This window comes from Pongo pygmaeus, chromosome 5 (genome assembly GCF_028885625.2).
Source record: "Pongo pygmaeus isolate AG05252 chromosome 5, NHGRI_mPonPyg2-v2.0_pri, whole genome shotgun sequence".
NCBI lineage: Eukaryota > Metazoa > Chordata > Mammalia > Primates > Hominidae > Pongo > Pongo pygmaeus.
Window position 1 is genome coordinate 144,518,230 of NC_072378.2, and position 27,738 is coordinate 144,545,967.

General features: G+C 40.4%; 1 protein-coding gene across 3 annotated transcripts in view; it reads left to right on the forward strand.

Moving 5' to 3' along the window:
• Positions 1-15,268: 15,268 nt before the first annotated feature.
• Positions 15,269-27,738, forward strand: part of STX11 (syntaxin 11) — a 48,397-nt gene continuing 35,927 nt past the window's right edge. Inside the window, exons 1-2 of one of the 3 annotated variants that reach the window (XM_054492176.2) lie at positions 15,269-15,405; positions 15,845-16,033. In XM_054492176.2, coding sequence (XP_054348151.1) covers positions 15,961-16,033 — 73 coding nt within the window. In that variant the 5' untranslated portion in view covers positions 15,269-15,405; positions 15,845-15,960. The other 2 variants (XM_054492177.2, XM_063666717.1) reach the window with 2 other exon arrangements.

The following is a 27,738-nucleotide window of genomic DNA, read 5'->3' on the forward strand; positions in this document are numbered from 1 at the left end:
TGTGAAGAAGATGTAGTGAATACTATGTAAATTACAATGTAATTATGGTAATGAATATGAAAAATGTATAATTTATTACAATGGAAGGCAGCATAAAAACTGACTATTCAGTGAAGGGGTGGATTACTTTTCATGTGATGAAAAAGGAATTTATAAAAGAAATGATATTTTGGGTAGGCTTGGAAGTCTGTGCAGCATTTCAGAAGTTGGCGATTGTCCTTTAGGATGATCATTCTGGTGAAGGGTCTTTCTTTCATGAAACAGGTCATGGAGAACTGAAAGCTCATGGTGTGTTCGGAGAACAGCTAGTAGAGGAGAGGAGGAAAGAAGAGAAGGAAGGAAGAAGATCCAGCTGAAATGGTACTATGGGGACTCTTAATGCTCCATTAAGCCAAATGGTTTGGACTTCATCTGTAAGTAATAGGAGCCAATGAAGAGTGTGGGACAGGAGAGTAATTCAATTCAGTATGTATTTTGAATTGATGGCTATGATAGTGACTAAGGAGAATTAGAAAGTAGAGGCAGTTAGACTAGTTCGGTGGCTGTAGAAATAGTCTAGGTGGGAGATGAGGTCACATTTCAAAGGGCCTTGAAGAAATGGGCCCCTGTGGCAGAGATATTGTGTTGTCTTCCAATGTCTGTTTGTTCCTTCTTGCTTTACTTATAACCCGCTCACCTTTCACTGGGTGCATCTCCATTCGGAATAAAGATTAATCCCTGCCTCCTTTGCAGTTAGATGGGGCCATGTGTCTAAGGTCTGGCTAGCAGACATAAATGGAAGCAGTCTGTGTAACTTCTGCAGAATGACCCTAACAGAAGGGATTCACTTTTCTTTATCTTTTCTCCTTTCTGATGGTTGGAGGCTGGCCATGGTGGCTACAACCGGAGCAGCCATTTGGGCCATGAGGTGAGTTCAAGATGAAAGCCAAGCACAACCTAGAAGGACCCTGACTCCCTGACACCCTGGTTTACCATACAAGACCTGGACTGATTCCCTCTGGAACTTTATCTGAGAGAAATAAACTTCTGTCTTGCTTAAGCCATTGTTATGGTGTCTTTCTCTCATTTGTAGCTGATCCTAATCCTAATTTTTACATTATCCTTCCATAAACTGTGAAGAGCCACAAAAAGTTTTACACAGAGGAATGAAATGATGAATATCATCTATTGCAAGAGCTTCTGTGCTCACCATGTCTTGAAAGAACTGCAGAGACTCAATGCTTCAGGCAACAACACACCTTAGGAGGCCACTGTAGCCACCTGGTTTGAGAGGGGACCTGGACTGAAATAAGGCAGTGGGAATGGGCCATCATTCCATGAAGATGCCCACAGCCCTTTCACAACTCCCATGTTTTTGCTCTTACTAGTCCTTGTGATTAGAAAGATCTCACCTTCAAGACCTACCTAGTCCTGAAATGATCTTCGGCATTCTCACAGAGTTTTGTTTTCCTACAAAAGTTTGTCCACTCATTTCTTTGTTCATGCTATTAATGCTCTCTCAAACACATATATAAATCTGATGGTGTCTTTCCTGGTTAAACTCCCTGGGCAGACAAAGCACTCCAAGAACTAACCATCATGGAGCACTTACTGTGCACCGGGCAGATTGTTACGCCCTTTATATGCACTATCTTATTGAAGCCTCTAAACATCTCTGTGAGGGGAATAGCTTCTTTCCAAGAACCCTGGACTTCCCTCAAAAGCAACACTCTCTCCTGGTTATCCTACATAGGCAAGGGGATATGTTGTTGATAGTGTTGTTTCTGCCTTGGCGCCTCTCAAGTCGCCATTGGGAAGGTGGCTGCCCCTAGAGCTAGAGGCTTCTAAAAGGGAGTCGTTAACACCTATTGTCTTCATATTTCTGTATTAGCCACAATTCTCAACAACAACAAATAAACTCTATGTCTTTTATATATTTAAATCACTGGTCCAACTTAACAGATATTTACTGAATAACAATTCTGAAATTTACATTCTACAATTTATTTTGGTGAAGGAAATGAAAAATAACACAGTTTTATTTTATTTTTCCATAGATTAGCCAGTTGTTCTAATACCATTTACTGAAAAAATAATAGTACTTATTTCTCTCTCTGGTTTGAAATACTATATTAATCATTTATTTTAAACTAATTTCACATATATGTGTATCTATAGGGATTTTATAAACTCAAATTATTCCTGGGAATATAACCTTGTAATTGTGTGGAGTTTTTAAAACTCTTTTTTTTTTTTTTTTTAGACAAGGTCTCACTGTGTCACCGAGGCTGGAGTGCAGTAATGCAAATTTTAGCTCACTGTAACCTTGAGCTCCTGGGCTCAAGCAATCCTCCCAGCTGCCTGCCACAGCCTCCCAAGTAGCTAGGACTACCGGTGTAGGCCATCATGCTAGGCTAATATTTAATTTTTTTTTTTTTTTAAGAAACAGGGTCTTACTATGCTGTCCAAACTGGTCTTGAACTCCCAGCCTCAAGCAGTCCTCCCACCTTGGCCTCCCAAAATGCTGAGATTACATGCATGAGTCACCATGTCTGACCCTAACTATTTATTTTGGAATAATTATAGACTCACACGAAATTGCACAAATAGCTCAGAGTCCTGTGTTCCCTTCCTCGCAATGGTGATATCTTATATAACTACAATATCAAAACTAGGAAATTGGTATTGGCAAATTATTGTTAAATAAGCTACAGCTATTCAATTTTTCACCATTTAAAAAACATTCATTCACTATTATGGATGTGTGAATAGTTCTATGCAATTTTATTCCAATACATAGATTCATGTAACCACCACCACAATCAAGAAACAGAACGATTCCATTACCTATTTCTTCATATTTGCACCTGGCCCTCACATTCTTCCACCTCTTCACCCACTTCTCTGTGTACTGGCAACCACTAACCTGTCTCCATTTCTATCCTTTTGTCATTTCGAGAATGCTTTATAAATAGAATCATTACTGTACATAATTTTTTGAGAGTGACATTTTCCACTGAGCATGTTGCCCTTGACGTCCATCTAGGTTGTTGCATGTATCAATAGTTCATGTTTTTTGGCTAGGCATGGTGGCTCATGCCTGTAATTCCAGCATTTTGGGAGGCTGAGGCAGGCAGATCACTTGAGGCCAGGAGTTCAAGACCAGCCTAGGCAACAAGAGGAAACCCCATCTCTACTAAAAATACAAGAAATTAGCTGGGTGTGGTGGCTTGCACCTGTGGTCCCAGCTACTTGTGAGGCTGAGGCAGAAGAATCACTTGAACCCAAGAGTCAAAGGTTGCAGTGAGCTGAGCTTGTGCCACTATACTCCAGCCTGGGTGATAGAGCAAGACCCTGTCTCAAAAAAAAAACAAAAGTTCATGTTTTTTGCATTAGTAAGTAGCTTTCTGTTGTATGGATTTGGTAGTTTGTTCAACCATTCACCCATTCAAAGACATTTGGGTTGTTTGCACTATTTTGCTATTTATAAATAAAATGGCTATGAACATTGGTGTACAGATTTTTGTGTAAGTTTTCATTTCTCTGGGATAAATTCCTAAGATTGCAACTGCCAGGTTATATGGTAAGTGCATGCTTTGTTTCATAAGAAATTGCCAAATTATTTTCCAGAGTAGCTATACCAGCAATGTATGAGAGATACTCTTTCTCTGTATTCTTAGCAGCACTTAATATTATCACTACTTTTTTTTTTTTTTTTTTTTAATGTGGTGTCTTGTTCTGTCGCCCAGGCTGGAATCAGTGACACGATCTTGGCTCACTGCAACCTCTGCCTCCTGGGTTCAAGTGGTTCTTCTGCCTCAGCCTCTCGAATAGCTGGGACTACGGGCACATGCCACCACGCCCAGCTAATTTTTTTTTTGTATTTTTAGTAGTGACAGGGTTTCACCGTGTTAGCCAGGATGGTCTCGAACTCCTGACCTCGTGATCCACCTGCCTAGGCCCCACAAAGTGCTGGGATTACAGGCGTGAGCCACCGCGCCTGGCCACATTATCACTACTTTAAAAAATTGTGATAAAATTCACACATCATAAAATTGACCCTTTTGTGATAAAATTCACACACCACAAAACTGACCCTTTTAAAGTGTGTATTTCGGCTGTTTTTAGTATACGCACAAAGCTGTGCAGCTATGCCCACTATCTAATTCCAGAATATTGTAATCATCCCCCCCACACACACACAAACATATCCACAGGCAGTCATCCCCCGTTCCCTGTCCCTCCTCTCATACCCTAGCAACCACCAGTAGACTGTCTCTATAGATTTGTCTATTCTGGACATTTCATGTAAATGGAATTATAATGTGTGACCTTTTCTGTTAATGCTATTTTTATTAGTTGTTCTAATAGGTGTGTAGTGATACCTGATTGTGGTTTTAATTTGTATTTCCTTAATGACTAATAGTGTTGAACATCTTTTCATGTGCTTATATGCCATCACTATTTCCTTTTTGGTGCAATATTTGTTCATATCTTTTGCCTGTTTTGTAATTGGATTGTTTACTATTGAGTTTTGAGAGTTCTTTATATATTCCAGATGTAAGATCTTTGTCAGACATAAGACTTACAAATATTTTTTCTCAGACTGTAGTTTGTCTCCTCATTTCTCTTTACAAGGTCTTGCACAGTATAAAAGTTTTAGATTTTGCTAATTTATTAACTTTTCTCTTTTATGGATCATGCTTTAGATGACATGTCTAAGAACTCCTTGTCTAGCTCTGTCTCAAATACAAAAACACAAAAGCAAAATCATAATCATAACCCACTGAAAGTTAGTGATATAGAGAAAAATCTTAAAGGAACTAATAAAAGAAAAAGCTAAAATGATAAGAACTTATGAACACAAAGAAGGAAATGACTGGCACTGGGGTCTACTTGAAGGAGGAGGGTGGAACGAAGGAGAAGAGCAGAAAAGATAAGTATTGGGTACTGGGCTTAATACCTGGGTGATGAAATAATCTGTACAACAAACCCCCATGACATGTGTTTACCTAGGTAACAAACCTTCACATGTACCCCAAACCTAAAATAGAAGTCAAAAAAAGGAGCTGAATACATATAAGGATGAGATTATCATATTAAAGCCAGAATACATTGGAATAGCATCTTTAAAGTGTGAAAAGGAAGATACAAAAGGAATAATGAATATTTCATTTCCTATATGCACAGGGAGTTGGCCTTCCACAGTCAGAGCTGGTTAAACACACTGTGTAAGGTTGATGTCTGTTCTTACAGCCGATGCTGGCACTGTAGGGATGGCTGTGGCTGATGCAGGGAAGAAAGATGGATGCCAAGAGGACGAGGAGAGCAAGAACAAGCTAGAGCTCACAGAGCAAACTGGAACCATGTCAGCTCCTGTTGCCTCGGGTCTTGGTGGTGTGGGTGTCCTGCAGAATCTGAGATTCTTCATGAAGGAGCTAAACACACGCCTGGGCCAGCAGTCAGAAAAGGTGAAGGAGGACCTTGGGGAAGGTGGAGCAGTTGAAGGCCTGGCTGCTGTCTCCCACCAACAAGAGATCCAGGTGATAAATGACAATGTGTAAGAACTACAAAAATGTCTGCTGCTTCATTTCCTCCTAATCTCACATAAGAATCTCCCCTGTGACCCTTCCTAATCAAAAATGCACACTGAGGAGAATTTGTAGAAATGTAATTGAGCTCTACACGCACATGTAATATTTCAGTTTATTTTAGCAAAATTTGAATAAAGTGGACATAGTGATAAAGATGTCTGGGAAATGGCCAGGCATGATGGCTCGTTCCTCTAATCCCAGAACTTTGGGAGGCCAAGGTGGGATGATCACTTAAGCCCAGGATTTCAAATCCAGCCTGGGCAACATAGTGAGATCTTGTCTTTATATAAAAATTAAAAATATATATATATATATCTGGGTGTGATGACATGCACCTATAGTCCCAGGTACTCGGAAGCTGAGATAGGAGGATTGCTTGAGGACAGAAGGTCGAGGTTGCAGTGAGCCATGATTGCACCACTGCATTCCAGCCTTGGTGACACAGCGAGATCCTGTCTCAAAAGAAAGAAAGAAAAAAAAAGAAAGAAAGAAAAGAAAGAAAGAAGGAAGGAAGAAAGGAAGGAGAGAGAAAGAGAGAGAGAGAGAAAGAGAGAAAGAAAGAAAAGAAAAGAAAAGAAGGAAGGAAGGCTGAAAACCATCTGTAAAAAGCAGCATGCACATCTCGTTGCTTTAGATCTGGTTTATTGTGGTAACCATGCCCCAGAAGAGTTTCATCAACTGTACTTACTGGAAAATATTATCTGGCTAGATCTCAGGTGGAATTTTGGCTAGACCAGGGGAACAAGTCTTCCCCAGGTGGAATTTTGACAAAAATCTATTAAATGTACACAGATGAGGGCAGAGTGAAGCAAAGCAAGAAGGAAAATTGGGGCATCGGAAGAAGCAACAGTAGGAAGTCTTTCCCTCCCAGAGCCCCGTGCAGCCTGGAGCCAAAAGGAGCTGTGGTGTGCAGGGACCCTGCTGGTGCCAGAACCTCGGTGTCACCTGGAAAGAGTAGAGAAATACCCTGACCCAGCCTCATTCTGCCTTCTGATCTCCTGCCAAAGCCTCCCAAGGCTCCAAGCAGCAGAGAGAATGGCCGAAAATGGATCTAGGAAGACAGAAAATAGCTGGTGCGAGTGATACCTAATTCAGCCAAACCTCTTGCTGTTTTACCAAAAGAATCTGAAATAGTTATGACAATAAACAAACTGATGTAGGGTTTATATTTTCTGTGAAATTTGCTCTTTCTCACTGAAGTTAAACCATATTCATCATTTTGACAAATACCATTACTTTTCATTTTTTTCTCAAATGGAACATTGCCCTATAAATTATTTTCATAACAAAGAGTGACTCAACTTTCAACAAAAGTGATGTACGGAAATCTGCCATGTTCTCATTCATAAATTACTCACTATTACTCATAAATTTTCTGAATGTTAGTCAACCTCTCTAAGTGTTCTGGGTCACGATAACTCATAGTTAGGCACTGAAAATACAATTCAACTATTCTAAAGGTGAAAGTGTACAATGGACTAATATGACATTCATGTAATAACATAAGAAAACCGTCAGCTCAACATAGTCAAAGCACTAACTGCATTTAGTTCAAAAAGTTGGTGGATTTAAAACTCATGAAGCCAATACTATAACAAAACACTCTCCAAGTACACTCTTGCTCTTAATAATAAGTTTAAAAGGCTGGACATGGTGGCTTACACCTGTAATCTCAGCACTTTGGGAGGCCGAGGTGGGCGGATCGCTTGAGCTCAGGAGTTCAAGACCAGCCTGGACAACATGGTAAAACCCCATCTCTACAAAAAAAAAAAAAAAAAGATACAAAAATACAAAAATTATCCACGTATGGTGGCATGTGCCTGTAGGCCCAGCTACTCAGGAGACTGGGGTGGGACGATCACTTGAGCCTGGGAAGCAGAGATTGCAGTGAGCTGAGATTGCGCCACTGCACTCCAGCCTGGGTGACAGAGCGATACCTGTCTCTCAAAAAAAAAAAATAAATAATAATAATAATAATAATAAAGTTATAATGTACAGCATAGATCTCCGGCTACTTCTTTGGAATATATTTGAGCTTCACCCTCCCTTTCCTCCTTCCTTCCTTCTTTCCTTCCTTCCTTCCTCCCTCCCTCCCTTCTTTCCTTCCTTTCTTCCTTCTTTCCTTCTTTCCCTCCCCTCCCCTCTCTCCCTTCCTTTCTTCTTTCCTTCTTTCCCTCCCCTCCCCTCTCTCTCTTCCTTTCTTTCTTCTTTCTTTCTACTTCCAAGCACTTTCATGTACATTCCCATTTAATCCTGAACAGAGGCATTATTTCCATAATGCAGATAATGAAACTGAGGCCCAGAAAGTTTGAATGACTTTCCCACTCTCTCCAGCTTAGAAAGGTATGACCCATGAATTGAAAGCAGGTTACCTGCTTCCAACCCCTCCGTACTTCAATAAAATACTTTATTACATCTTAAAAAGGCCATTTACCTGCCTGCTGGCTGGGTAACCTATACATAGTTTCAATGACGTAGCTGCCCTAAAAATCCATCTTCTGACTTCATTCCTATGAATGCCCTGGCTTGCTAGGGGGATGTGTGAGCAGCCATTTTTATTTTTAAAAACTTTTTGCAAACTTACTGGCTCCACAATGGTAAAAATAAAATAAAATAAAATAAAACAAAATAAATCAAAACAACAACAAAAAACTCACGTGGGAGTGGTGACCTCTAAAAGCCACTCTTCAGGTCAAGAGATAAATTGGCTATAGGGACAGAAATTACAAATGCAACTGAAACATGCCTGACAAATTCCCGAATCAACTCAAAAGAGGAGACCTGCTCAAAGTCTGTGTTTGTCTGTTTAATCTTCCTCAACGAGCATTGCAGAGTGCAGGGTAGAGTGTGAGGTTTTCTCCAACACATATTTGCAAGGACATCTACTCTAACTTGCCACTTTCCCTCCATTCACAATGATAAGAACAATAGTATTTATTGGGTTCTTACTACCTGACAAGTGCTTTTGTCAAATCTCTCCACAGTTAGCTCACTTAACCGTCATATGGACCCTGTGAGGCAGGTGCCCTTATCTTGATTTTATAAATAAAGAAACAGACAGAGGCAAGTAAAGTAACTTGGCCCAGGTCACCCAGCTAGCATTGGCAGAGCTAGGCTCAGGGCCTAGGCAGTCTAACCCAACCCCTGCATTTTACCACCCTCCAGCCAAGGTCTTCTTCAGGTCCTGCGTGAATGTGCTCCCATTAATCTGTGAACCTCTTGCAGAGTAGTAACAGTTTGTCCCAGTAGACTGCCCAGTACTGTGCAGACTCAGCAAAGTTTATGGAATAGCTCGATAATAATGAATGGAGGAAGGAAGGCACAAAGGAAGGAAAGGAAAGGAAAGGAAAAGAAAGGAAAGGAAAGGAAAGGAAAGGAAAGGAAAGGAAAGGAAAGGAAAGGAAAAGAAAGGAAAGGAAAGGAAAGGAAAGGAAAGGAAAAAGCACGGATATAAAAACACTTGTTCTGAGAGGTCAAGAAAATAAAAGATTGTTTTAGGGTGGGTGGGGGTAGGAAGAAAAGGTTACAACAAGGAGCTGTGAATAATGGTAGAATTTTAGTCAGCACAGATGAAGAAAAGGAAATTTCAAGAAGAAAATTATATAAACAAAGTCAGAGAAACTGGAAAGCCCAGAGATATATCCAGGGAATAGTAAGTGGCCCAATTAGTCATGGCTTAGTCTTGGGCAACACGAAGGGATACAGGGAGATAAGTCTGTTCAGGTCCGTTGAGTTGAGATTGCCGAATACTTCAAATGGTAGGATGAAGAAAATGTTGGATAAAAAAATGGAAGCCCCTGGAGGAGTTTGAAGGAAGAGATGGGAGGATGACAATCTCAGGATTGTGCATTAGGAAAATTAAAATGGCACTAACACGTAGGGAATTGTACAGCAGGGGCTGTCGATCTACAGTGAATGGATCCCTTGGGTCCATCGATGAGTGTCAGGGAGTCTGTGAATCCCTGAGTTGTACATAGAACTTTGTCTGTATCTGTATATGTGCAAGTTTCTACTGAGAATATCCATAGCCTCTCATGACTCCCAAAAACTGTGACCTGCTTCTATCAAAAGTACTATCCCAAGGCAGGAGTCTAAAAAGAGGCCAACATTCCACATGTATGAATACTTTAACATTATAAATCAAGCTAAGAAACTGTTAAATATGTTCTTCATCCTACGTTGGCAAATATAACCTTACAATGATGAAACTGAGAAATATGTGACTACAAATGGGAAAATATTTTTAAATGCCTAAATTTAATTATTACTGAGCATATGTTGAGTGTTGATGGACCATCAATGTTTGATGAATAAGAAAAAATATATACAATTCATACATTATGGCCCATTTATTCCTCATAACTTGTTTTTCTCACATTCATTCAACAAAATATTATATTGTTATAGTAAGATTTCACATAGTTTTATTCTGTTGACATAACAGTCTAAAGAATTAAAAAATAAACAATAATGATATTCAAAACTCACTTTGAATTTACTTTTGAAAAAATACAAATTCTAATAAATGTAAAAGACTCAAAATATCAAACAATATGTTAACATTATCTAATAAAGTTAAAAGAATTACAATAACAATGAGAAACCACTACACGCCTGTAAGAAGTGCTAAAATCCAAAGTACTGATGACACCAAATGCTGGCAAGGATGTGGAACAACAGGAACTCTCACTCATTGCTGATGGAAATGAAAGATGGCACAGCCATTTTGGACGACGGTTTGGCAGTTTCTTACAAAACGAAACATACTCTTACTATATGATCCTTGGTGTTTACCCAAATGAGTTGAAAACTTATGTCCACACAAAAACCTGCACACAGATTTTCCGGCAAATTTACTCATAACTGCTAAAACTTGGAAGCAACCAAGATGTCCTTCAGTAGGTGAATGGATAAACAAACTGCGGAACAGCCATACAATGGAATATTATTCCATGAAAAAAATAATTCAGCTATCAAACCACAAAAAAATATGGGGGAACCTTAAATACATACTGTTAAGTGAAGGATGTCAGTTTGAAAAGCTATGCACTATATGATTCTGACTATATGACATTCTGGAAAAGACAAAATTATGGGTACGGTAACCCATAGCGAATATTTTAGGACAGTGAAACTATTCTGTATCATACTGTATGAGTGGATTACACATGTCTATACTATACTAATCATTATACATTTGTCAAAACCCAATTAGAGAAAAATCACACACACACACATATACAAACCCAATAGAATGTATAACACAAAGAATGAGCCCCAATGTAAACTGTGGGTTTTAGTTAATAAGAATGTACCAGTATGGCTCATCAATTGTAATAAATGTACCACATTAAAACAAGATGTGACTAAAAGGGGAGACTAATGAATGTAAACACTTAAATGTTATCCTTTGCTTCATTTGCCATTTGAGAAAATGAAACCTATTATATTCACTAATATGTTATATCATAAAATAATAATACTTATAAAATATCTTTTCATATTAAAAAAGATTAAGACACAAAAGTTTTCTTATTTATCCCTTTGTGTGGATGGGAGAAGATGAGGGGGTATGTGGGAATTCTCTGTACTTTCTGCTTAATTGTTCTTATAAATCAAAAAGTGACCTCCCCAAAAGTCTGTCAATTAAAACAAAGGCAGAATACAAATTATAACTAATGAACATAAATACTTACAAATTATTTAAATAGATCAGGATTTCATTAATTTATTAATTCATATATTTTGAAGCTATTATTAGATGCATAAGCTTTAGAATTGTTATCTTTCTGATTAATTTACCACTTTATCACTATGAAATGACCTTTTTTATCTCTAGTAATACTTCTAATTTGCTTTCAAATGTACTTTGTCTGATATCAATATAGCCACTCTAGCTTTTTTTATTCGTGTTAACATGCTGTATCTTTTCTCATAACTTCACTCGTGTCTTTATATTTAACGAGTACCCTTTCTGTAAGCAGTATATGGTTGCATTTTTCTTTTTGTACAGTCTGACCATCTCTGCCTTTTAATTGGAGTGATTAGACTACTTATATTTAATGTGATTATTTATGTGTTAGGCTGAAATCTAACATCTTGCTATTTGTTTTCTGTTTGTTTCATCTGTTCTTTGTTCCCCTTTTCCTCTTTTTCTGCTTTTTTAAGATCAATTGAGTATTTGAAAAATTCCATGTATTCTTCTCTTTCAGATGACTATAAATGGAAAGTACAGCTTGCTGTGATATCTGATGGCAGGATGACATTATGCTACCACCGTTCTGTGGACTTTCCATATGAACACACCAAACCTATCCCTCTAAACAGATCCGTGCGTAATAACTAAGAAACACGTGACCAGGTGCTCGGAACCAGATTAGAAGAATATGAGCACCTTGAGCAAGGACCCAGATAGACCAGCTTAGCAAAATGTTTGTTACTACTAAGCACTGTTGGTATCCTCATGGACAGTATCACAGTGTCATAAAAAACTGAACCCTCCAAAAGACAGATGATTTTGAGGTTTCTGGGAATCAAAGAGAAATGTTATCCTTTACTTCATTTGCCATTTGTGAAAATGCGATGTTATATTCACTAATATGACATATCATAAAAATAATAATTATAAAATCTCTTTTCATATTAAAAAAACATTAAGATAACAAAAGTTTTCTTCGTATCTTTTTCTGTAGTTTTATTTCTTCCTTACCCTGCGTATTAGTCTATCCTCACACTGCTATAAATACCCAAGACTGGGTAATTTATGAAGGAAAGAGGTTTAATTGACTCGCAGTTCACCATGGCTGGGGAGGCCATGTCAATTTTAAACTTACAATCATGGCAGAAGGAGAAGCAGGTACTTTTTTCACAAGGCAGCTGGAGGGAGTGAGTGTGGGAGTGCAGTAGCATTTATAAAACCATGAGATCTCGTGAGAATTCACTATCACAAGAACAGCATGGAGGAAACCGTCCCCATAATCCAATCACTTCCCTCCCTAGACACATGGGGATTACAATTCAAGATGAGATTTGGATGGAGACACAGCCTAACCATATCACCTTGTGTCAGTTCTGTATGGAGATCTTCTGTTAGTGCCTCCTTCATGTAAGTTCTCTTTCTTTCTTTTTCTTTCTCTCTCTCTTTCTTTCTTTTCTTTTCTTTTACAGGGTCTCAGTCTGTCACTCAGGCAGGAGTGTAGTGGCATGATCACAGCTCACTGCAACCTCTGCCTCCTGGGCTCAAGAGATCCTCCTACCTTAGCCTCACAAGTAGCTGGAACTACAGTAGGGCACCACCACACCTGACTAATTTTTGTATTTTTTGTAGACACCATGTGGCCCAGGCTGGTCTTGAACTCCTGGGCTCAAGCAATCTGCCTGCCTCGGCCTCCCAAAGTGCTAGGACTACAGGCGTGAGCCACTGCACCCAACCAGTTTTTTCTTTTTTAATGTCATATGAAACAGAAGTGTATCTTACAAGCAAAGGTGTCTCATATTAAAGGAAATATAATTTTAATATTTCCATGTTACAGATTAGGAAACTGAGGCACAGAGAGGTTAGTTAGCCAAATTCAAACAACCAAAAATTTGTGGTGCAGTATTGCAGATTGGGTTGTCTAGAAGAATTTGCAGAGACAGAGTTTGGGAGGTAAGATGTTTATTAGGCATCAACACCCATGAAAGGAAGATATTGGAGGCAGAATTGGGCAGAGGAAGAAGTCAAACTGGGATGGAGGCCTGACAAAGCCTCAATCAATCTGGCCAGGAGCTCTGTTAGCATATTGTGCTCATTAGAGTATCCTGCATAGAGCTGAGATGGCCCCAGCTTTATCCCTAGCACAGGACACAAGCTGCTGGGGGAAGGTGTAACCTCAGAGGAAGCAGCTCTCTGTAGCCAAGTCAGGCCCGGAGTGCTCTGACAGTTGGATGTGCCTTCTGACTTCATTTCTAGCAGTTGCACATCAGATACTTCATGAGAGGGAGAAACACAAACAGGATACAAACTCAGGCAGTCTGGTTCCAGAACCAGCGCTTCTGACCACGAGGATGTTCTGCCTTCCTGACAGATGCATTGGGATCAAACCATGGTTGGCCTGGAATCCAGACATTCAATCCAGTCTTTTCTCTATACCATGCTTTTCCACATAGCACAACCATAACTACCTGCCCAGCGTTTCAAACTATTATTGATGTTTGCAGACGGTCCAATTGTTCTACAAAATTGAATTTGGATGGTAAGCTAAAAAAATTATAATTCAGGATTATCTGCATACTCCGCTTTATAAGTATACAGTCTCACCATTTACATCTGGTTGACACATGTGTGGCAACAAATCAAAGCCTGGCTCCAAGTAAAGCTCAGGTGATGTCTTGGTGATCTGCAGCACAGAAGGCAAATGATAGGACAGCTGAGTCATCATACAGCCTTCAGTAGCACAAGCATGCCTAACGTGAAGCACCTGTACCTCCTGAGTTACCGCCACGTTCCTGTTTCAAAGGAGATGCATCATACCCAATATTTAAATTCATTAGGACTAAATATGATCATAAATATTGAATAAAAACATTTTCATTAAATTAAATTCATATTTTGGCATTTTATTTTAGCGAGCATTTTAGATTGATGACTTAGTAATGAACCATGGATTGACGATTCAGGACAAATGTATAGTTTAAAAGAGAAAATCAGAACAAGGATAATGAGAGATCCTCAAATGCATGTCTATTGTATTAAAAATAAATAGTATTCAAAATATTTGAATATTTTCATATTCAAATATATTCAAAATAAAGAGAATCACATAGCTAACAAGTGAAATACAAAACACCCAAATGATCTTTTCTACTTTTAGAATAAAACTTTCGTGGTTTTGTTTCATCAAAACAATGTTAAATCAATGCTGTTTTATTATTATTATTACTTTGAGACTGGTCTTATTCTGTGGCTCGGGCTGGAGTTTGGTGGTGCAATTAGGGCTTACTGCAGCCTTGACCTCAGGTGATCCTCCCTCCTCAGCCTCCCAAGTAGCTGGGACTACAGGCTTGCACCATCACACCTGGCTAATTTTTGCTTTTTTTTTTTTTTTTCTTGTAGAGACAGGGCCTTGCTCAAGCTGGTCTCAAACTCCTGGGCTCGAGATCCACCCATCTCGGCCTCCCAAAGTGTTAGGATTATGGGCATAAGCCACTATGCCCAGTCTATTTTAATATTATTATTAATTTTATGCTTTTAATGTGCAAATTGGTTTGGATTTTATAGTTTTTTAAAGGGTCTACAGCCATAAGGAATTTATAGCTTGTTTATGTTTAAGTAACACTGTGTTTATATTACATTCAAGTAACACTGTGGTAGAAGTAATTTGTCAACACTGGGTGCCATATCGGTTTTTTCTTGAAAAGGGGCCCACTCATTAATTTGCAGAGATTCTGTGCCAGGTCTGTGGAAGAAATAGGTGTGAATAAATTAAGTCTAGCACCCACATTTGCACTGTAATCAATTATGAATTGCAGTTTGCATGTGGACTTTTGTAAATGTTTCTTTGTGACTAGGGATACAGGGTTGTGGCAAAAGTTCCTGTTTCATAATTCACCTTTCTTCATCACCAACCTGTAGAAAACTAGGGTTTAAAGAAATCAGCTAGAGCAGCCTGTTTTCAACACCCTGAGTGATGCAAGGCAATGTTAGACCCTACCAAAGATCACTCCTCACACCTGGGGCACACAAGGAAAGGAGCGAGGGACTGAGAGGAACATCCGTCAGCTTCTGCAAGGTCTCAAAAAGATCATCACCCACAGAGGCAGATGTCTCAAGGAAAGACTGTCCTTTGAATCGGTGAGTTCACTGCTCAGACTTCAACCTGTTTACTCTGTCATTTTTGGTCAATTCACATATATATATATATATATATATTTTTTTTTTTTTTCAGAAAGAATCTCACTCTGTCACCCAGGGTGGAGTGCAGTGGCGCAATCTTGGCTCACTGCAACCTCTGCCTCTTGGGTTCAAGAGATTCTTCTGCCTCAGCCTCCTGAATAGCTGGGACTACAGGCGCATGCCACCACGCCTGGCTAATTTTTGTATTTTTAGTAGAGATGGGATTTCGCCTTGTTGGCCAGGCTGATCTTGAAATCCTGACCTCAAGTGATCCTCCCACCTTGGCCTCCCAAAGTGCTGGGATTACAGGCGTGAACCACCGCGCCTGGCCCAATTCATCATTTGAAACAACTTATTATTTTTTGGTGCCAGTATTGTACTTTCAAATTTTCTTCAGGGTCATGGAAGGTTGCTAGCAGGCTGTGGTCCGTGAACTCACAGAAACTATAAACCATCTGTGAAGAAGGAATGGGTCCATCTGAAGAGTGCCAAAGGGAAAAGTAAGACAGAGACATGGAGCAGCCTCAAAGGGATGAAATGGATGAAGGGGAGGAAGAAGAGAAGAAAGCCAGATCTCAGCCCCAAAGTAAGGCTTCTTGGCGTGGAAGTATAGAGTTTCTAAATAGATGACACAAATTCATCTAAATGAACAGAATATGGCTATACAAATGTTTAATGTATTTGTGAAAATTATACTTGTTGAAAACTAATTATTCACATTCAAAACCAGTATTTCAAGGCTTGTGGCTAAACTATTATCTGTAAAAGGCATGGCTTACGTGTTACATTCTGTTTGTGCTTTTCTGTTTCACTTTTATCTGTTCTGCAGACGAAGGCAATGGTGCAAAAAGGAGTTTACCAGAAATGAGTATTGAGTAACAGTCTGATCTTAAAATACTTTTGCAACTTGTTATGCAAAAATCACAGTTGCAGAAAAATTGGTTTCCATCAAGAGCTATTAAGTGGATCAACTAGATTATCTCTAGATCAGATTTTTTAAAAACTCATTCTCCTTCACAGAAAACTTTTGTTCTATTTGTATACATTAGAGCAAGCAGTACATGTCAAACTTCAGGCCTCTTACAAGTAAGCAAATAGATCAAAGAAAAGTTTTTACTTAATTGAAATTTGGGTTAAAGTAAAGATACAATAGTGTCAATTCAGGAATTGTAGGCAGGAGCACAATTTAACAAATACCAAAATAATACAATTTTTCGCCACATGTTTTCTACCCCTATTGGTGTATCTTGGAAAAAGAAATGATCTTAGTAAATAACAAGAAATTTGCTTTTCTGTGAGAGTCATCTGTTGCATTCTTTTCTTTTTTTAGTATTTTTTCTAAGCTTACCTTGAGTTCATATTGCCCTTTTGTGCAGATAACAGGATGAAAAAATCATTTGCTATGGAAAGTCATTATTTTCAGTTTTTGTTGTTGTTGTTGTTGTTTTGAGACAGGGTCTCATTCCATTGCCCAGGCTGGAGTGCAGTTGTGCAATAAGGGCTCACTGCAGCCTTGACTTACTGGGCTTAGGTGATTCTCCCAACACAGCCTCCCGAGTAGCTGGGACTACAGACACCAACCACCACACCTGGCTAATTTCTTTGTATTTTTTTTGTAGAGACGGGGTTTTGCCATGTTGCCCAAGCTCATTTTGAACTTCTGGGCTCAAGCACTCTGCCCACCTCTGCCTCCCAAAGTGCCGGGATTACAGGCGAGAGCTACTGCGCCTGGCCTCTTCTGCGGTCTCTAACATTGTTCTTGAATTATTAATGGTGAAGAACCTGGATTTTTGTGTTACACACTAGTATTTGAGTCTGAAGTCTTCTGCTTGTTGTTTCGGACAGTGGACAGGAGGCTATAGGGTTCAGTCTATTCCTCTCTTAAATAGGGTTGAGTTTTGCACATTTCACAAATCTGTGATGAGAAATTAAATAATATACGACAATGTGAACATGGTGCTTGGCACATTGTAACCAAACAATAGTATTGGTTATCTTTAATATTGGTATCAGCATTATTAGGTTTATATTTTTTAATGATCTCATGTTTGCTAAAAACTGTACATTTTAAACAAGCTTCAAGGGATAAAAACTGTGTTTTCTTGTATGTGAGTAATGACTTGTTTGCAGTACTGAAACCTTTGCAGATTTCATCACATATCTAGAAGTAATTTAAGATATGCTTATTACATATTGAAATATTTAAAACTTTAACTTATTATATATTGAAATATTTAAAACTTTAACAATTAACTTGATTTTACTGTGTAAATTTCCATTTATGGGATAAAGAAAATGTGGTATATAAACACAATGGAATACTATTCCGCCATAAAAGAATGAAATCATGTCATTTGCAGCAAAATGGATGGAACTGAAGGTTATTATGTTAAGTAAAATAAGTCAGACATAGGCAAATTTCACATGTTCTTACTCATGGGAGCTTAAAAGTTAACTTCATTGAGGTAGAGAGTAGAATGATAGATACCAGATGCTGGGAAGGTTGTGTGAGTGGAAAGGGGGATGAAGAGAGTCTGGTCAAAGGGTACAAATTACAGTTGGATAAAAGAAGTAAGTTCTAATGTTCTATAACAGTTCTATTGTTCTATTCCTGCTAACTATAGTTAGCAACAATGTATTGTATATTTCAAATTAGCTAAAATAGGGAACTTGAAATGTTTCCAACATATGGAAATGATAAATAACTCAAGGTGAGGGATACCCCAAATACCTGGACTTGATCCTTACACATTCTATGCATGCAACAAAATATCATATGTACCCCATAAATATGTAAAATATTATGTACCAATTCAAAACACTAAAAGATTTCTCATTTATATGTTTCCATAAATTTATTTCTACATTTTATGTAGAAAAGCTATATGCAAAAAGATTTGCCTGTGAATCTGGGAATATATTTCTAGTCTGAGTGTACTGGAGAACAATTTATATGACATACAGTCTGGTTTCTTTATAAAGCTAACAAGTGGATTGAAATAATGATATGATAATATCACTAGGGATCATTTCTGTCAGGATTGTAGTTATAAAATTTTCAGAGATGGGATTTGGAGACTATGCTCTGGCTACTAATTAAGAAAACTGTATTAGTTAAAGTCCCAAAGGGAAGTGGATGGCATATTCAAATTAGGATAATTCAAGCAGAGGTTTTAAATAAGGGGTCTATTACAAAGATACGGACAGGGTGGAGGGGAGCTGTAATGGAAGTTTTGACTGCGAAGCACGAGTATGGAAAAGTATCTGAAACCAGGAAGGGAGAGAGACATGTAGAGGAGACCACCTTAGATGAATTGGGACCTTTTGTTGAGGGGCATACACGAACTTCTATTTGGAATACATTTCCTGACCTCATTCCCTGCCCCTGTCCTCCTGCCAGTTTTCCTATTTGCAGGAAAGCTATGGGGCACAGGCAGCTGTCAGAATAATCCATTCAGATCAGACTCCCAAGTCAGAGAACAGGTGGGAGGGAGGTGGAAAGTGGATTGGAGGGGCAAAAGGAGATCTCTGCACACATGCTGATACTATACAAATCTAGAATTTATTTGTTCTCATTATTATATTCACTTATGGTAACAGGTGTTTACAAATCAGAATAGTAGCTTTATAAACATGCATTAGACAAGATCCTTATAGGAATTACATTTTAAGCTACTTTTTAAATAATGGGAAAAAGATCCTAGCTTAAAATCTATGCTCCGTAAGAAAAAAAACATATTTTCTAACTATTAATATATGAGAGCTAGATAGATATTCCTAGGTCTTGTTACGTCTAGGTGCCTCCCTCTAATAGGCTGTATCAGGGCCTTCATCTCAGTGCTTACTATGGCCATTCATTAACTCGTCTTTCAACAAATATTTATTGAGTGCCTCTAATGTTCCAGGTATTGTGCTAGGCTCTAGGTAAAAAGGAGTAGGTGAAACAGGCATAATCCTTGCCTTCTTGAAACTTATGATTTAGTAGGTGAGTTGAACGATGTAGACAAAGCTTCAACTAGTTTTGTAAGTCTGCATTCACAGAGGAAATAAAGAGCAACAGAACCACATGATCACTGAGTGTCCAAATACAATATTTAAACATGAAAATTAGAGAGTTCACAGAGCAGCCGTTGAGGTACAAAAAAGCCACAGACTTTTAAGCAGCATATTTTCTCTCTCCTGAAAGAAAGATCTTAAACTTAAATTTAACGCTGGCCAGTTCTGGAAAAGCTTATTCAAATATTGTTTGTAAGATGAGGCAGAGGTGGCTACCAGAATCTAGAAAGTGCTGTCCAATATAGAAGCCAAATATTAATAACTGTCTACGATAATGGAAATATTATATTCTGCACTGTCCAAAATAGTAGACACTAGTTATGGTGGCTGTTAAGTACTTAAAATGTTGCTAATGTGGCTGAGGAACTGAATTTTTAAATTGTATTTAATTTTAATTAATTTAGATTTAATTAGCCACATGCGGCTACGGTACAGTGCAAATCTAGAACAAGGTGTACTAGCTGAGACTTGCTGAGCACAAGTTGCTTCATTTAACCTCATTTCCTTTTTGACAGGGTTAATAACGGTCAATAATTTACTCACATACTATCATGTGTCCTGCAGGGTATGAAATAGAAATCAAAGATAGGCTAAGGGGAATAAGTGTTGGCAAGGAGGTGGAGACATTGGAACCCTTGCGCATTGCAGGTATAAATGTAAAATGGTTTGGCTGTTGTGGAAAATGGTAATGATAATTCTACACAAAATTAAACATAGAATTACCATACGACCCAGCAAATTCATTTCTGGGTATATACCCCCCAAAAATGAAAGCAGGGACTCAAAGAGATATTTGTACACTCATGTTCATAGCAGCATTAGTCACACTAGCCAGAGGGTGGAAGCAACCCAAGTGTCCATTGACAGGTGAATGGATAACCAAAATCTGGTATATACATACAATGAGTTATTACTCAGCCTTAAAAAGGAAGGAAATTCTGGCACATGCTACATAGAGCATGGGTAAACATTGAAGTCATAATGCCAAGTGAAATAAGCCGGTCACTGAAGGACAAATATTGTATGATTCCACTAATATGAGATACTTAGAGCAGTCAAATTCATTGAGGCAGAAAGTAACATGGTGGAATCTAGCAATTTCACTACTGGGTATATATCCAAAGGAAATGAAATTAGTGTGATGAGATTTTTGCATGTTCCTGTTCATTGCAGCATTTTACAATAGCCAAGATACAGAATCAACATAAGTGTTCAACAGTGGATGAATGGATAAAGCAAATGTGATATATATACACAACGAGGTACTTTCAGCCTTACGGAAGAAGGAAATCTTGTCATTGTGACAACATGAATGAACCTGGAGGACATTATGTTAAGTGAAATAAGCCAGGCACAGAAAAACAAATACCACATGATGACACTTACATGTGGAATCTAAAAACATGGAACTCATAGAAGTAGAAGCAGAATTGTGTTTATCAAGGACTGAGTTAGAGAGATGTTAGTAAAGAAAAAAAAGTAGAATGGTGGTTGCTAAGGGTGAGAGGGAGGAGAGACTACGGAGTTAGTGTTTAATGGGTGCAAAGTTTTAGTTGGGAAGATAAAAACGTTCAGGATGGTGGTGATGGTTACACCACAATGTGAACGTACCTGTATTTAATGCCACTGTACACTTTAACATAGTTACAATGGTAAATTCTATATTGTAAATATTTTATCACAACAATATAAGAAGTTTAAACACATTCTTTATCTGCAAAGAGTTCTCGAACTAGCATGAAAAAGAGAAATGGTAGTTGGTGGTTACTACATGGTACAGGGATACACAATGACTATTTGACTGAGGGCCATGAAGGAGTTGCATTTCAAAAGGGTGGCTGTGCTAGAGGACCTTCCAACCCTGGGATTCAGTGGGTTTAGAGCTCTGTAAATTAGGAACGGCACTAGCGTGCAGGATGATGGCCACGGCTGACAGATCTCCATGCAACTGCCACGCCCCGCACCCAGTGCCTGCTCTGTTTTATCTGAGCTTCACCCTAAGGTCCTTATCGGTCATCATCTCTGAAAAACTCCAGACTGGAGGGGAGAGCCAAGGTCTCCAGAGAAATTTATAAAACAAGAATAACCTGGGGTTTCAGCTGGGTGTGGGCAGATCAATTGCGGAAGATAATTCACATTGGCCATACTCTAAACCCTGTCATTATGCACCACCATGCCCGGCTAATTTTGTATTTTTAGTAGAGACGGGGTTTCTCCATGTTGGTCAGGCTGGTCTTGAACTCCCAACCTCAAGTGACCTGCCCGCCTCGGCCTCCCAAAGTGCTGGGATTACAGGCCTGAGCCACCGCGTCCGGCTCTTGCTTTTAATTTCATTGATAAAATATGTTCTTGCCTCCACATTTACCAGCATCTCTGCCATACTTTCTGAATAGCTGGGACAACAGGCATGCACTACCGCACCCGGCTAATTATTTGATTTTTAGTAAAGACAAGATCTCCCTATGTTGCCCAGGCTGGTCTCTAACTCCTGGGCTCAAGTGATCCTGCTACCCTGGCCTCCCAAAGTGCTGGGTTTACAGGCTACCACACAGCTGAGATTATCATTTGAATCCATGAGGAAGACTGCCTGAAAAAGTAAATTGTGGATGGGGAGGGAAGGGGAAGATTGCTAGGGATTAAGAGCGGCATTTTGGACACGTTCAGTTTGGAGTTGTTCTCTCCTGTTACCAAGGACGAACTCTTTCTTCTATTTTACCCCAAATTTCCATTTGTGCATTGGATTGCACACCTGCTCATCTACTCAACAACATTGCTCCAGTATGTAACCCAGTTTTTCTCCCCCATATCATCCCTCTTTCCTTTCCTTTTGGTTCATGCCGGTGAGCGTACAAACATGTATAGCTTCTAATTAAAAAAAAAAAAAAATGCTTTGACTATATGGTTCCTTCCAGTTTCTACTCCATTTCTTTGTCTTCATCTGCTGTTTTTATTCTTTCACTCCAAACAGGCTTTGGTCATCCCCCACTAAAACTCTTCTTACCAAGCTCACCACTGACCTCCATGTGGCCAAGCCCATTGCTCAGTTTTCCGTCCTAATTTTACACACTGTAGCAGCAATTTCACAGTTAATCATTCTTTTTTGCAACATTTTTAAATTTGGCTCCTGAAACGTGTTCTCTCTTGGTTTATCTATCTCACTAATCAGAACTTCTCATTCTCTTTTTTTGATTCTTTATCTTCCTAACCTCTGAACTTTGGAGCATGCCAGGATTCAGACTTCAGACATCCCCATTCTGTCTGCACACCATCTATATGCTAAAGAACTCCAAATATATACCACCATCCCAGACTCACCTAACCAACTGCCTTCATGACAACTTGACATCTCCAAACTGAAGGTGTCCAAAATGCCACTCTTAATCCCCAGCAATCTTCACCTTTCCTCCCCATCCACAATTTACTTTTTCAGGCAGTCTTCTCCATGGATTCAAAGGTTAATCTCAGCTGAGCATGGTAACTGATGCCTGTTAACCCAGCACTTTGGGAGACCAAGGTGGGAGGATCACTTGAGCTGAGGAGTTGGAGACCAGCCTGGGCTAAAAATAAAAAATTTGCCAAGTATGGTAGTGCATGCCTGTAGTCCCAGCTACTCGGGAGGCTGAGGCAGGAGGATCACTTGAGCAGGGGAGGTCGAGGCTGCAGGGAGCCATGATCATGCCACTGCACTGCACCCTGGGCAACAGAGTGAGACGCTGTCTCAAAAAAAAAAAAAAAGAAATTAAAAATGTCATCAGCAAGCACCCTCACAGACACACCCAGGATAATGTTTTACCAAATATCTGGGCACCCCATGGTCCAATAAATTTGGCACATCAAATTAACCATCATAGCTTTCTAACTCTTTGGCCTGTTTTAATCTTTGTCCTTTAATCTATCCTCAACAAAATGGTAGATTAAAAAAACAACCAGCCACATCATTTAGCTTCTCTGTTAAACATTCTTCAGTCTTCCTATCTCAATCACTGTAAAATGTAAAGACTATCACGACTACTAATGCCCTACATGCTCTATTCCCCACTCCTAGCCCCACCACCATCACTCTTCCTGGACTCTGTTTTGCCCACACTGATATTTCTCCCAGAAGCCAAGCATGCTCCTGCCTCGGGGCCTTTACATCCACTGATTCCTAGGCTTGAAATGATCTTAATCCCAGTAGCTGCATTGTTTCCTCCCTCAATGATTCTCTTATCTTAGATGGCTTTGCAATATACCCATTTTTAAAAATATAACATAACTCATCCTTCTTATTTTACTTTCTTTTAAAATAAACTATTTTTTACAACAGTTTTAGATTTACAGAACAATTGCAAAGGTAGTACAGAATTGCCATAAATTCCATTTCAGATTTCCCTATAATTACCATCTTACATTACATTCTTCACAACTAATTAATCAACCTTGATTCTTATCACTAATGAAAGTCCGTACTTTATTTAGATTTCCTTAGTTTTTCCCCAAGTCTTTTTTCTGTCCCAGGATCCCATCCAGGATACCACATTACATTTCGTTTTCACGTCTCCTGAGTTTCTTCTAGGCTGCGGCAGTTTTTCAGACTTTCTTTATTTTATTTTTATTTTTATTTTTGTAGAGACAGCATCTCGCTATGTCGGCCAGATCAGGCCTCGAACTCCTGGCCTCAAGCAATCCTCTCGCTTCAGCCTCTCAAAGTGTTCGGATTACAGGCGTGAGCTACCACGTCTGGACTGTACTTTCCTTACTTTTGATAACCTGACAACTTTGAGGAATATTGGTCAGGTATTTTGTAGGATGTCCCACTATTGGAATTTGTTTGATATTTTTCTCATTATGAAACTGAGGTTATGGTTTTCAGGGAGGGAGACCACACAGGTAATACGCCACATTCATCACATCATATTGACTACATGCCATCAATATGAGTCACGATTGTTGACGTTGACTTAGAACATCTGGCTGGGGTAGTGTCTGTCGGCTTTCTCCATTGTAAACCTACTCTTTTCCCCTTTCCATATTGTACTATTTTGGAGGAAGTCACTGTGCACAGCCTAGGGTAGATGTCTACATAAATTATTTGGAATTATTCTGTATAGGAGATTTGTCTCCTCTCCACCTTTTATTTATTCAATTATTTATTTATATCACTGTAGACTCATGGATATTTTTTACTTAGGCTTGTAATCCAATACTGCCTTGTTCAGTTTACTTCGTTGCTCAAATGGTTCCATCTTTGGCAACTGGGAGCTCTTTCAGGTGGTTCCTATGTCTAAACATTCTCCCATCAAGGCAGGATTCGTTCTTTATTTTTATTTTTTTACTTCTCATTCAATTGAGACAGAGTCTCATTCTGTCGCCCAGGCTGGAGTGCAGTGGCGCGATCTCGGCTCACTGCATCCTTGACCTCCCAGCCTCAAGTGATCCTCCCTCCTTAGCCTCCCAAGTAGCTGGGATCACAGCGCGCGCCACCACGCCCAGTTAATTTTTTTTTATTTTTTGTAGAGATAGGCTTTCACCATATTGCTCAGGCTGGTCTCAAACTCCTGGGCTCAAGAGATCCTCCCCCTTCGGCCTCCCAAAGTGTTAGGAATACGGGCGTGAGCCACCGCGCCCGGCCCGATTTTTCCTTTCTTGAGTATCATCACTTCCTTACTTTTCAGCCTCAGCCTTGTTTTTCAAGGTGCTTTACCACCACCTGGCACAATCCACACTTTGTGTTTATCTCTCCCCGTTAAAGTGCCGGGACCTGGAGGGTGGGTCTTGGCAGTATTTTTGAGCGCGGTGGGCACACAAGGGGACGCTCAGTTGATATCCAGGGAATGATGAGCCCGGCGGGTGTTGAGGCCGACTGGAGAGAGGTTGGCCGGCAGGGTTCCGGGAAGGCAGTGCTCGGCCTGTGTGTGACCGCAGGCTCCTCGCCCGCCTCCTCGAGGGTCCCAGGGATGCAGTACCTGCCGCAGCTTGCGCAGCCACACCCACGCTCAGAGACCGCTTCCAGCGTCCTCGCCGCGGAAACGCACCGGACTGCAAATGTCACCACCGCAGCGGGGATTCCCGGGGAAAGTCCAGCGCGCTCCCTGCCCTGGGGACCAGAGGATGAGCGGAGGAAGTGTCTTGGGCGGCAAACATCCCACTCCCCGCGCCGGTGCGCGCAGCCCGCGGGAACGCCCCGGTGCTCGCGGGAGGGGCTGGAGCTCGTCCCCCGGCTCCGGGCGGTCCCGAGCGCACGGACTCCGGGTGGGGCGGGAACCCGTGCTCTGTAAGCCGGCTGCCGCCGCGCCCCAGCGCTGTCATCCCGGGGCGGGGCCTGGTCCCCAGCTGTGGTCGCTTCCTAAGCGGCGGGGGCTGAGCCGGCGGCGCCCAGATGCGGCCGCGGCGGCGCGGAGCTCGGGCGGCCGTGGAGGAGCCCAGCCTCGGCCGCAGGAGGCGCCTGGAGCGGAGCCGCCGGGAGCCGCGCAACAGGTTTCCTTCCGCATCGCTGCGCCCACAGGGGACGCGCGCCCTGCCGGGAGAGGGGCTTCTCGGTTCGCACTCTCGCTCCCGGTCCAGGTTTGTTTTTCTCTTCCTGAGCCCCCGTTTCTCTTCCTGACTATTTTCCCCGTGCGCGGAGAGATCGGGGAGGCAGGCGGGCCGGGGCGGGGGCACTGCCTAGGCTCGGGACCTGCGGCTGTGCCTTAGGTGGGATTTTGGATCTGGCGCAGGTCCTCACGCCGCGTCTGGGCACCTTCGGAAACACAGCATTGGGTTTCTCATATAAAGCGGAATGATTTTTTTAAAATTACTTTTAATTTCAGAGGCTGAGGGACTTAGGATTTAGTGCTTCATAAGAATTATTTTAGGGATACCTGTTGGTAGGCTGCCTTTATAAAGTGTCCACCCAAGACTACTTTTATTTTAAATCGAAAGGCTGAAGTGTTTTTTTGTTATCACTTCTTCACTTCCTAGTAGGGTGACTGTGTCAAAAACACCAGAATGGGTACTTCTTGACTTGAACTTGGCAGTGTCACTCAGTAGCCAGGAAAGACGGAGAAATCGATAGAGCCTTGGAGCAGTCCCTTCGAAGCCCACGTAAGACTTTGTTTTAGAAACATGGAGAGAAGTAGTGGCAATGCCTGCGAGAACCACGCCGTCCTGAGAGGGAATTCTGCCTTTTTCTAGACTCCGCTGACACCAGCTGAGATCTGTATTACTTCCTGTGGTTCTCACGCACTTGTTCAGCCGTTTCTCAGCAAAGGGAGGAGCTGTTATTTACAGGTATCCAAAAATGAGTCACAGGGCTGCTCTCTTAATTGTGAGACTTTGTTAATGAACTTTTGAAAAGCGAGGCTTGCTTTAAAATGAGACTCTAGATGTGAAAATGCCTGCCCTGCCAACCTGGGGCAGTGGTATGGGAAGTGACGATTGAGTTTTCAGTTTCCTAAGGCGCCTGATGTTACAACATGCCAGTAAAGGTCACTGGGCTGATCTAAGATAACCATTGAAATCATGTGCTTTGCCACAGAAGCCCAAGAGAAAACTAATTTCATTATTCAATGACCATTTTGCTGTCATTTTCACTGCATGGGAGAAAGGTATCATTTAATATGGTGATTGTAAGTAACTCTCCAAAATCAAAATATTTCAGACAGTTTGTGTTTACTAAATTGGTGCTAAAACCACATGATGATTTTTGAAGCAGGTGGGTCCCAGTGAGAGTAGAGAAATTTAAAAGTTGAAGCTGACAGGTCCTATTGCGGTGGGTAACAGCCCTTAGGAAGGGACTGCACACTATCTCAACATGGTAGAGAAGGGAGCACCGTCTCTACTGGAGCTGAGTTGAGCTGAATTCAGCCCCAAACAACAGTTACCAGGTACCTTCTCTGTGCCAGCCTCTTCCCTGAACCTTGCTTGTACAACCATGAATAATAGGATCCTGCCGGCAAGGTGCTAGGGTAAATCTATACCCAGAGTGAAGTTTCTGTCCCAATATAACTCAATATGCTGGGTCCCAGTGTATTTAAAGAGTAAACTCAGCAGATTATCACCCCTAGATAATTGCAGTCACCTTTAGTTAATAGTGTGACTTTAAGAAATAGTGTGACTAATTAATAGTTTATTTAAATACGCTGGAAAATCCAATATAATGAGATAGGTGCTAGGGTAAATCTATACCCAGAGTAAAGTTTCTGTCCCAATATGACTGATGTTTCTCAAGATCTGGGATTTGGAATGGACTGGGTCATGGCTGGAAGAGCAAGGAAG